The sequence below is a fragment of the Lemur catta genome, chromosome 1, assembly GCF_020740605.2.
Source record: "Lemur catta isolate mLemCat1 chromosome 1, mLemCat1.pri, whole genome shotgun sequence".
In the NCBI taxonomy this organism is placed as follows: domain Eukaryota; kingdom Metazoa; phylum Chordata; class Mammalia; order Primates; family Lemuridae; genus Lemur; species Lemur catta.
The window spans coordinates 243,809,498-243,821,844 of NC_059128.1; the positions used below are offsets into that span (position 1 = coordinate 243,809,498).

Consider the following 12,347-nt stretch of genomic DNA (forward strand, 5'->3'; position numbering starts at 1 on the left):
GAGGCAGCACTGTAAGTTACCTGTGCCCTCTCCTCATGCAAACAGCATAAATGGCCTCTCAGTCTGGTAATAGAAGATATACCAGTGGGCAATTTGAAAATGCTCATTTATATGAAAGACATACTTTTTTTTGTTTTATACTCCATTTAATTTGTTGTAATTTCTAGCCACAGTATTTCTCCCTGAGTCAAAACAAACTAACACTGTAACATGAATGAACAGTGATTAATTCTCTTCCATAACTAAAATGAATGACTGCTCATCTTACACAGCCATGTGAAGAAAGTGAACTATGGGCTGCTCATTAAAATACCATAAATGTCCTTAAAATGCTTCAGATTTTCACAAAAGAGTATTATAAAATTGGGGCAATGGTCTAAAAGAAGGAAAATCTAGGGAACAAGGAGATTATAGCTTTTGGCATCATTCACATTTTAAGACAAATAATTTTTGTCAAAAATAGTATTTATTTCACTGACTCAACTGTTATTTTTACTTTACGATTCTTTTTAAAGCATAACAGATTGCTTTTCAAATGAGGAAGATACATTTTGCTAAACTAATGAAGCCTTTACATTTAATCTTTTTAAGTTCTATACAAATTTTTTTTAAGAGACAGGGTCCCGCTCTGTTGTTCAGGCTGTAGTACATGATCATAGCTCACTGCACCCTCTAACTCCTGGGCTTAAGTCATCTTCCTGCCCCAGCCTTTCGAGTAGCTGAGACTACAGGGGTGCCCCACCATGCCCGGCTAATTTTTTAAGTTTTTTGTGGAGATGGGGTCTCGCTATGTTGCCCAGGCTGGTCTTGAACTCCTTCCCTGATGTGGTCCTTCCACCTTGGCCTCCCAAAGTTATACAACTAAAAAAAAAACTAAAATACAAACAAACAAACAAAAAACACTTGTTTCTCCTTCCCCTCAATTGTCAGCTTCTTTGCTATTCCAGATTCCTTATATCATAAATATACTAAAGAGCAGTTTTGAGTTTCCTTAAATGTCTTAGTTGCTATAATTCTATGAGAAACTTATACCAGTAATTAAAATACCTTCAACAAGGAAAAAAACATTTCTGAATTTAGAAACAAAAACTAGTAGAAAAGAACATCACTACCTACAATAAATTATGTATCTACATAATTAAAATTTTATGTTTAATCTAAAGCAGCTGTTCTTTGACCTCAACCTAGACAACAGCAAGTTCAGACTGCTACAGGCCCTCATTAGGTGGAGCCTATATCTGCTTGCCAATAAGACTGTCTGCCATCATTCCAACGAGTGAGCAGAATGAAAGCACTCAGAATTCAAGCAAATACTAACGAAATATTAATCCCAGTTGCCCTCAAAGATGCTGATATTCTGTATATATGAATGCCACTGATGAAGGCATACATATCATATGAATTTTTAATCTTTTTCCTTCATGTTCGATATGTTGTAATGCAATACTCTTAGACTAAATTCATTCAACTATTCTCTTTGCTATGTCCCCAATCAGGGTAATATAGGAATGCATTATGTACACTAACAAGATTTGGCTGCAGCCTTCAAGGAGCTTACAGTCTCACATGATACTCATCATTATATCACAGTGTGGGGCTTAGAAGAGGTATGTACACAATGGAAGACACAATTAACTTGACTAGGGACGGCGAGAAACCACTACATAGAGAAGGTGACATTTGAGCTTGCTCCTGAAGGGTGAGAAGGGCATTCTAAACACAAGGTATGGTATGCACAAAGACAAGGAAGTTTGAAGTATGCTTACTATAGCATGGGTGTGGCTGAAGAACATTAGAGCACAGAGGCTAGAGAAAGAGGTTGAGTTGAGGGTGAGGAATAACAGCCATAGATGACTGGGTTTCTCTAAAGTGGGCCAAAATTTGAGTAGTTAAGCCAAAAATGGATATCGGAAATATAGAAAAGGAAGTGAGAATTAGCACTTTTGGGGAGAGGGGAAGGAAGTGCAACAAACTATTTAGATGTCAAACATGTTGAAATTTTGGTCCATTGGTGACACATAAGTTGAGATGTCTGATAAACAGTCAGAAGCACAGCTGAAGAATGTAATTTGGCAATACACAGTGGGTGTAGGGGAACAAAGTACCAATGAAAGATCCCTAGCGTAAAAAAAAATTAAAAGCAAGCACAAAGGAGAGAAGAAATCAGTGAAAGAGATGGACAAGGCAAAAATCAGACCTGGTCATTTCCTCCAGAATACTGGTCTCAAAGGCAAAGAAAAAATAACACTTCCAAAACAGAGGGGATTAAAGAATGTCAAATGCCATTGTGAACTCAAGAAAGATGAGGATTATCCACCTCACTGGTCTTCAAAAACATCAGGCATAGTCCTACCTTGGGAATTTTGCATTTACTCTTCTCTCTGCTTAGAATGTTCTCCCCCCAGACAGCTAGATTACTCACTCCCCCTCACCTCCTCCAGGCCTTTACTTAAAAACCATCTCCTCATTGAAAGTTCCCTCATCACTATCTAAACTAGCAAACCCCTCCACTCTAAAACTGTCTATTCTCCTTCTCTGTTTTATTGTTCTCCTTGTACTTACTAGTAAATACACACATACACCCCACAAAAACCACAAACCTACACCAACACTTATAACATTTAATATCTGTTTCTTCTTTTAGAACATAAAATTCAAAAGGGCAGGGCTTTTGTCTGTTTTATTCATTGCAGTATTTGTTAGATTAATAACTGAAGAAATGAGGACTATGGAAAAGGTCTATGAATGCAGGAAAAAAATAGTTATAACAGTCCAGGAATTTGTAAGCCCAGTCCCGAACTCAAGGGATTAAGCAGTTGGTAGTGGCAAGGAAATAGGAATGGTCGTAAATAGAAGGGAACCCTTTTAAGAGATCTTTAACTAGAAAGAAGTAAAGACAAAAGACAACATTTTAAGTTCCAAGACAGAAGTGGGTTTCTATTTCAGTTTTGTAGATCAGCTGTACATTTGTTGGAAAGGGAGTGACTACTGTATAACGGAGATGGATGATAGGTTCCAGTAGGAAAGGCAGAAGATAAAGAGGCCAACATAATCTATAATACTTCTATTAATAATAAAGGGAAGGTATTGGCTTTGGAGAGAATTAGGGACATTTCCTCTTCCAAGTAAAGTGGGAAGAACAGTGGCTACAGCCTGATAAAATCTATAAGTGAAGACAATAAGTAAGGTCCAACAAGTGGCTCTCAGGTCAGTAAGTAAGAGGACTTATCTAACAAGCTGAAGGGGAGACACGTAGGTGAGCTGGGATTTGGGTTCCTAAACTAGAGAAGATTTGGAGGAGTGTTTCTGAGGAATGCAACCCCAAATTAGCAATGGGCTAAAACCAGGTGACCTAAGTCGCAGTTAGGGTCAATGTAAATGTTAAAGTATTCATTCAATAAATACTGAACATCAAGACATCATTCTATTAATAGGTATTTAGATGCAACAGTAAAAAATACACCAAAATCCTTGTTTTCATGGAACCTGCATTCTAATGATATAAGAACTTTGTTTTGATGGTCTAATCAGGATTATTTAGTCACCTCCTCAAGAGGCCTGTAGGAGGTGGCGGGTGCTGTACCAATGTGGTGACTAGCATAGTGAACAAGGTCAAGGTGTAGAGAATTTTGTCCTGCCCCCTTGACGAGTAGAGCTGCTGAGTGCTATGTGTATGCTCCCCAGGGTCTAAGAACAGCTGCCAGTGCCTGCCACAACCAGCAACTGCAACCCCAGCAAAGCCACACCACTGCCTCCACAAACATACACAGTGTAGGCCACTGAGGCATTCATAGATGTTGATTTCAGCCAAAGAAATCACATGGAGACTACACTAGGTACCCACCCAGAACCAAAACACCCTAACCAACTTACACTATAGATCACATCTACAAGAAAAAGTTCCTTTGAAAGCTACTCCATAAATTTAGAAGAGATGACTGTTCCACCAGGTGTGCAGACATCAGTGTAGGACACAGTAACATGAAAAAGCAAGGAAACATGATATTTACAAAGGGACACAATAATTCTCCAGTAACATGACCCAAATAAAAGAAAATCTATGAAATGGCTGAAAAGGAATTCAAAATAATGATCTCAAGAAAATTCAGCAAGTTACAAGAGAATATAGATAATTCAATGAAATCAGAAAAACAATTCATGATATGAATGAGAAACTCAAAGAACTATTGATATAAAAAAGAACCAAACAAAAGTCTTGGAGCTGAAAAACTCGATGGATAAAATTAAAAATATAATTGAGAGCTTCAACAATAGAGTAGACCAAGCAGATGAAAAGATTCTGAACTTGAAGACAGGTCTTTTGAAGTAAGCCAGTCAGAACCAAAAAAAGAAAGAAAGAAAGAAAGAAAGAACATCCATGGAACCATGGGACATTATTAAGGGAACAAATGTAAGTATTTTGGGAGTTCCAGAAGGAGAAAAGATGGATAAAAGCATAGAAACCATATTTAATGAAATAATAGCTGAAAATTTCCCAAGTCTTGCAACAAATATGGACATTAAGATCAAACAAGCTTAAGGGTACCCAAATAGATTCAACTCAGAAAGATCTTTTCTGAGGTGCATTACAGGCAAACTGTCAGAAGTCAAAGACAAAGAGAGAATTCTAAAAATAGCCAAGAGAAAAGTATCAAGTCACATATAAGAGAATCCCCATCAGACTAATAGCAGATACCACAGCTGAAACCTTGGAAGCCAGAGGAGAGCGGGATGATGTATTCAAAGCACTAAAATAAAAAAAATAAAAAAAAAAAAAACTATCAGACAACAATATTATACCCAGCAAAGTTATCCCTCCAAAATGAAGGAGAAAGAAAGCCTTTCCCAGACAGAAAAAACAGAGAATTCATCACCACTAGACAGACCTTAAAGAAATACTGAAGGGTACCTACATCTGGAAGCAAAAGGACAATAAATACCAGCATGAAAATGCAAAAGTACAAAACTCGCTGACAGAGAGCAGATACACAAAAAGAGAAAGCAATCAGACTTTATCACAACAGAAAACCTCCAAAGAAAGATAAAGTATAAGAGAGAAAGGAAGGAACAACCGATATACAAAACAACTGGGAAACAATTAACAAAATGACAGGAGTTAAGTGTTTACCTGTCAGTAATAATTATGAGGTAAATGCAAATTAAAACCACAAAGAGATACCATCTCACCCCAGTTATAAAGGCTACTATCAAAAAGACAAAAAATAACAAATGCTAGTGAGGATGTGGAGAAAAGGGAACTCTTATACACTGTTAGTGTGACTATAAATTGGTGTAGCCATTATGGAAAACAGTATGGAGCTTCCTCAAAAACCTAAAAATAAAACTACCATATGATCCATGAATCCCACTACTAGGTATATATCTAAAGGAAATAAATGAGTATGTCAAAAAGATATCTGCACTCCCATGTTTATTACAGCACTACACACAATTAGCCAAGATATGGAATCAACGTAATTGTCCATCAACAGATGAATAAAGAAAATGTGACATATATCTATACACAATAAAATACTACTTAGCCATAAAAAAGAATGAAACCCTAGAGGACCTTATGTTAAGTGAAATAAGCCAGGCACAGAAAAATAAATACTGCATGTTCTTACTCATGTGTGAAACTAAAAAAAGTTGATCTCATAGAAGTAGAGAATAGAATAGTGGTTACCAGAGGCTGGGAAGGGTGGGGAAAGGGAATGGGAAGAGGTTGGTTAATGGATACAAAATTATAGCTGTATAGGAGGAATAAGTTCTAATATTCTATAGCACTTTAAGGTGACTATAGTTAACAAACTTTATTGCATATTTTAAAATACTTACAAGAGACAATTTTGAATGTTCCTAACAAAAAGAAATAAGTTTGAGGAGATGGATGTGCTAATTATCCCAACTGGATCATTACATAAACATGTACCAATTATCACTCTATATCATGTAAATATGTACAATTATTATACGTTAATTTAAAAAAAAGTTTTTTAAGAGTCTGAGTGGAAAACAGGAAAGAGTCAGGTGGCTCTACTGTCTCTAGCACCTGGCTTGGTCCTCCTTTCTGCCCCAGGTGCTGGCTCCATTGTTCAGAACAAGGACAACTCTTGAGAACATCCTGACCCTCCATTCCACTGGGTTCCTTAGCATCCTCAACTCCAGCAACCTCCCCTCTTCCACTCTGCCTGCCCCTTTGGCTAACCCTGGCCTTTGTCTTTACCCTAACTGCCTTTGACTCTGAATTTCAGGAATCCCCCAGTGTTCACACCCGATCATCTTTCCAGCTCCTCTATCCCACTGTCCCACGTGTACCCATCACACCAGTTCTCCCGCCTCATCATACCTTCTGTCCTCTGATTCTTACTGTCCCTCTCAGTTTCTAAAAATGTTCCTATCTTCTCCATCAGCTCTCAAATATGGCCAATAATCTCTAAGCTTCTTTCTCTGATCCTTGGTCATTTCCACCCAAAAAAACTCCAGTTTACCCTTTCCACATAGGTGAATGACTCTTGCTTTAGAAATCTGTGAGTGTATGCAGAGCTATGCAGATTCAGGCTGTCAATAATTCATGGTTTACAGCCTCAGTCTGTAAACAGATTCCCCAGACTGGATATCAGTCTGTAACCTTCCCCCATCCACATGATAGGTTATTTATCCAGAAGAGAATCAGTGAGAAAAATGGAGAAGGAAATAGCCACAGGTGGCAATTGAAAATTTTTAAAAAGGAGAGTAAGACTTGGAAGATAAAGTCTTTCAACTGATTAAACAGAGTAAGAGTTAATGCGCCGAGCACAGTGGCTCAGGCCTGTAATCCTAGCACTTTGGGAGGCCAAGGTAGGAGGATTGCTAGAGGCCAGGAGTTTGAGACCAGCTGAGCAAGAGAAAGACCCCCATCTCTACAAAAAATAGAAAAATTAGCTGGGCACGGTGACATGAGGCTGTATTCCCAGCTACTTGGGAGGCTGAGGCATGAGGACTGCTTAAGCCTATGACTTTGAGGTTGCAGTGAGCTGTGATGATGCCACTGCAGTCTAGCCTGGACCCTGTCTAAAAACAAAAAAAAAAAAAAAAGAAGAAGAAGAAGAAGAAGAAGAAGAATTAAGGACAGGCCACTAAATGTGGTCAGCAAGAGGTCACTGGTGACCTCGAATGCACTGGTTTCATGGAATGGCTTTCATTCATCCAATGACTGCATACTCAGCAATCATGACATGTGTCCCAGGCACAGTACTAGGCTTCTCATGTTGGAGGGAATCAGAAAAAAAACAGGAGTCAGATCAGAAAGCATTAAGAATTGAACAGTTCTTAATATAGACTTTCATAAGAAATTTTTGGGTAAAAGGAGTAAAGTGGAATGAAAGACTGAAAGTAAAGGAAATCAGATCCACCAAAAGAAAAAAAAAACATTGTTTTTAATATTATATACTAAGAGAGAAACATGTAGAACCAAGACAAATGGGAAGAAGTCAGTGAAGATGGAAGGATGGAAGCAGCCAAAGCACGGCACAAGGGAAGGCAGGAAGTAAGGATGCCAACACTGCTGGTACGGGATGGGGTTGGGGTGGGGCTTGAGGGAGTTTAGCCTTGGAAGGAAGAAAGGGATGGATATTCCTCCAAAATAGGTAAAAGGGAGCAGGGCATAACAACATGTCTTCCCTCTTCCCTCTCTTTTAAATAAAAATGAATGTGAATGCAGCAAGAGGCTAAGGCAGCAAGACAATAGTAGAATGCGGACTAAATATCTGGAAGCTTCTCCAGCTAGATACAAAAACCTAATATAAACAAAATACATATTTCACTAGAAGAACAGATCCAAGCATTAGAAGTAGCTGCCAATGTTAGCAAAACAGCAAAATTTGTGTAGCATATAAGTGGGATTTTAAGAATCAAGAATTTAATGATGTTGAAAGAATACAAAATGTAGTTTCTAATTTAAAAATAGGATTAATTTTTTGTAGCTCAAACTTGCCTTGTAATGGGCAATTTTTGATATCCTGATTTGGTATCTCAAGGTCAAAAAAGACAACATAAATAAGGCTATATTTATTATACACAAATCTATTATAATTCAGACTTGAAAATACTACACATTTTTTTCCTTATCATAAAAGACATTATAAAATTCAGGTAAACAAGATAGAAGCATGGCAAGAAATGTCAAATTGCACTAAAATGCTGTTTCAAGAAACTCTCCATTAGAAAGAAAACAAATGGCATTGCTTTATGCCACCTGCTAAATGAAAAATTTTCAATTGAGACTGTTCAAAATAGCAAGATAATAAATGTGACTGCTAACTATTTTTTTAAAAAAGGCATGGGGCTGACTGTTGACATTACCAAAGTACACATTTGTTTTGATGCCTGGTAGCAGTCACCCCTGAACAACTGGGTCTGCATGGCTAGATTGAAGGAATTCTTCCGATAGTTTCCAGCAGATTGGCCAAAAAAAAAAAAAAAAAAGTTACATGGGCCAAAATGCTTAGGCTACCCCAGAGAGAGTGCCATGGTCTTTTCTATTATGGGCTAACCAGAGTGTCCATGTATGAGTAACCCTATAGCCTCAAACATAAGAAAATCAATCTCATGACTGTGAGTGGCATTTACTTAAGGATCCAGATACTTACCAGATCCCCAAATGAAATTACTCTGGGCACTCAAAAATAAGATACTAAGAATGAACAGAAAAGGATGTTAGCAAGACCAAGATATTAAAAATGGATAGGAAACACTGTTAGCATGGAGGCCCAGATGTCTGATTTCTAATCAAAAGTTTAGTTTATTATATCTCAAACAAGAAGCAGTACTATTAATCAAAGTATGCACCTAAACTATCAATTCTGGCACCTTCACTGTGGCTTGTTTATGCCAGCAGCAAAGAAGCCTGGAGAGCAAGTGGAGATGAAATTGTGAAAGACATTTTCCACAGCTTGTTGAGAACTGAATATTTTTCCTTGCAAGAAGTGGTCCAAAGCCTGTAAGAAATGGGAGTCATTTGGTGCAAGTTCTGGTGAATACGGTGGATGAGTTTCCAAGTTCAGTCTCTATAGTTTGAGCAGCATTGTTTGTGTGACATGTGGTCAAGCATTGTCATGAAAGAGGATTGGCCTGTCTCTATTGACCAATCTCAGCTGCTTAATTGCAAGCATTCTCATTATTTTGTCCAATTGGTTGCAGTAGACATCTGCTGTAATCGACTGTCCAGGCTTCATGAAGCTATACTGTATAATATAAGCACTGGAACACCAAACAGACACCATTAGCTGTTTTTGATGAATATTTGGTTTTGGACCATATTTTGGTAGTTCATCTTACCCAACCATTGTGCCGAACGCTTGCGATTGTCAAAAAGAATCAATTTTTCATCACACTAACAATACAGTGTAGAAATGGTTTGCCTATGATAGCAAAGAAAGATAAGCTTCCAGACGATTTCTTATCTGATGCTCGTTTAATTCACGTGGTACCCATCTATCCAGCTTCTTTACCTTGCCCACTTGTTTCAAATGGTCCCATATTGTTGGAATAGTAACGTCAAACCTTGCTGCTAATTCATGCATAGGTCGAGATGGATTTGTTTCCCCTACAGCTTTCAGCTCATCGTTATCCACCTGGGTCTCAGGTTGCCCACATGGCTCATTTTCAAGATTAAAATCACTAGAATGGCACTTCTCAAACCATTGACATACTGTTTGTTCATTAGCCACATCCCTCCCAAACACTTCATTGATATTTTGAGCTGCCTGCAATGCATTGGTTCCACAATGGAACTCATGTTCAAAAATAACATGAATTTTTTTACTTATGCATGGTTTCACAAAAATTGCTCTAAAAAATTTGAAAGATAATCACAAGCCAAACCATGTCTTTGAAAGACTGACAACATCCCTTCACAATAAACATAAAACAAGAGTGTCAAAGTGAAATGTCAGAGATATCAACTGTCAAACTTAGTACTTAAGAAAATCGGACATTTCATACTTAATAACCTAATATATTTACTGAATCCACAAAGATGTGACTTTATAGAGCAAATCTCTAGAAAACAGGACTATTGTAAATAAGAAGCTGAATTCATCCAAATTTGAAGACTGAAGTTTTTTTGTTTTTTTTTTTTTTTAGTGACAGTATAGCTGAAACAGTACACCAGCAAGTAATGGCTGAATAGGGAAACAGGTAGAGACCAAGAGAAGAGAAGGGAGCAAGAAAAGCAGAAAGGCTTGGGGAAGGTCAAGAGTGAGTTAAAAGGCAATGAGGGATTAAGAGATGGAATGACAAAAGTTGGCAACCAAGGAAACTTCCAAGTCTGAGATCTCAGAAGTAATAGCCTTCCTGAGAATCTATGCAAGGACAAAGTTTCATATATAGCATTAGAAGTGAAAATCTTGAGTAACTTTAGCAACTCAAGGCAAACAAAAACTGAAGAGCAGGGAGCTATAGAGCCCATAGGATGGTAAACCAGCAGGCTGGCTAACAATTGGCTGCAGAAGAGAAGCAGGTGAGAGATATTATAAAACCATCCACAGCAGAATTTAGAAACCAAACTCACAAAGGAAAAGGAAGCAAGGTGGTGCTGATTTTTTTTTCTCTCCATAAAGTAAATATGTATATGTTCTACTATGACAGGAAAGGCAGGAAAAAAAGAATGAAAACAATATTATCTTTACCATATTTAGTGCACTTAGACTTTATATAGCTTTTTAAAATGTTAAACGTATCAGTAATGAAGAATTCGGATGATTTTTTTGGTCTTTCCACTGACCAAGCTAATATATCCCGAAATCCCTGCAAAGTACAAACTTTCTCCTTGACTGATTGTCACAAATCATGTTACAAGAAAGCAGCTGGGACAAAAAGCCATGATTATGGGACAGCTACCAAAACATGATCACATACCCAGAAACTGGAAACTTCAAATTTCTAGAAAAGCACTTATGAATAAAAAAAGAGGCTGCAAGCTTTAGTGATTTTCAAGGATTTTCAAGTACTCATCGATAATTGTCTAGGGAGGTGTGTAGCTTATACACTTTATGTGCCTGTCCTGTAGAAGCCAAGGCCAGTTCATATGCGAGCTGACCAAACATATCCAATACGAAGCAAGGACATGTAGGAACATGTTATTAACTTCTGTCCCCCTCCAAGTACTATTACCTGTCTATAGCATTTCAGAAAACATGACATAAATCCCTGAACTTCACGGGGAAAAGAGACTGTGGAGGTCATGTGATCCAGTTTACAGATTAGAAAACTAGGGCACAAAGAAGTTAAATGCCTCAGCTGAAGACCACACAGCTGGTTAGTGGCAGAGCCTAGAACCCCACTCTGCACACTCCCTTCTCAGGGCCCTTCTGTCCTCTTCCCCACCCCCCCACTTCCCACTTCATGATGCAAGTGTCCCACAGAGCCGGGCTGGATTTCCACATAAAGTAATAATGTGGCGTTCTTTTTGAAATGTAAAATAAGATGACAGAATCTAAAAGGAAGAATGAACAGGAATTAAAAATATCTGCTTGACATAAAATAATATTAATTTAAAATTGTACCTTTACTGCTTCTGCTGAAAGTACATTTTCCTTTTTCTGACTTGTGCTCATGGGTTCATTTTCAACACTGAAAAACAAAAACCACAGTTTTTTCTGAAATTAAAATAGAATTACTAAACTCATACAGTTTCTGTAAACAAAAAATTGAAAGGCCCATTATTGGCAATGCCCAAAGATTCATATACAAAATGTTATACTAAGAATATATTGATTTGAATATCTAAACTTGAAAAACACATTAAAAAAATGCTCATCCAGGCTTTAGAAATTTTTGTGAGCTCATTATGCTTCATATTTTCTCATATTGATAATCAACATCACAGTAATGATGCATCTGAACAAAGGAGCACCAATGTATGGCCTTCATAACCTCAGAAAGTGCTAGCACTCTTAAGATTTTACTTAAAGTTCTACACAGTCTGATCTTTCTTAATGCCTATACTGAGATTTATTTGGAATAGAACACATTTCTATTCAGAAAATAATTATAAACATTTGGTTCATCTAGTAAATTCTGGGAATACTCACAAACAGATGCAGGCTTATCTATCCCCAAGTATGTTCTAGATGACACCTTAAAAATCAGATTCCCAGATAGTGACTTTTAATTGTCTTTTGTCCAGAATACCTTCACAGATGCCTTATAAGATGTCATCATAAACTACTTCGCTAATCAGCACATATGCATTTTAGATCTTAATATTTATCTCTGTGTTTATACACTGTCTCATTTGCATACTTTCATAACCTGAGACGCATTGAAGTAGCTCCACTCTAAAGATGTCTCCCCATGCCAAGGAC

At 37.5% G+C, this 12,347-nt stretch overlaps 1 protein-coding gene across 3 annotated transcripts in view; it reads right to left on the reverse strand.

The window, feature by feature from the left end:
- The window catches only part of CRYBG3 (crystallin beta-gamma domain containing 3), a 105,339-nt gene that overhangs the window by 72,430 nt on the left and 20,562 nt on the right, over positions 1-12,347 (reverse strand). For all 3 annotated transcript variants that reach the window (XM_045540423.1, XM_045540424.1, XM_045540425.1), the window contains exon 2: positions 11,547-11,613. In XM_045540423.1, coding sequence (XP_045396379.1) covers positions 11,547-11,613 — 67 coding nt within the window. The remainder of the gene's footprint in view (positions 1-11,546; positions 11,614-12,347) is intronic.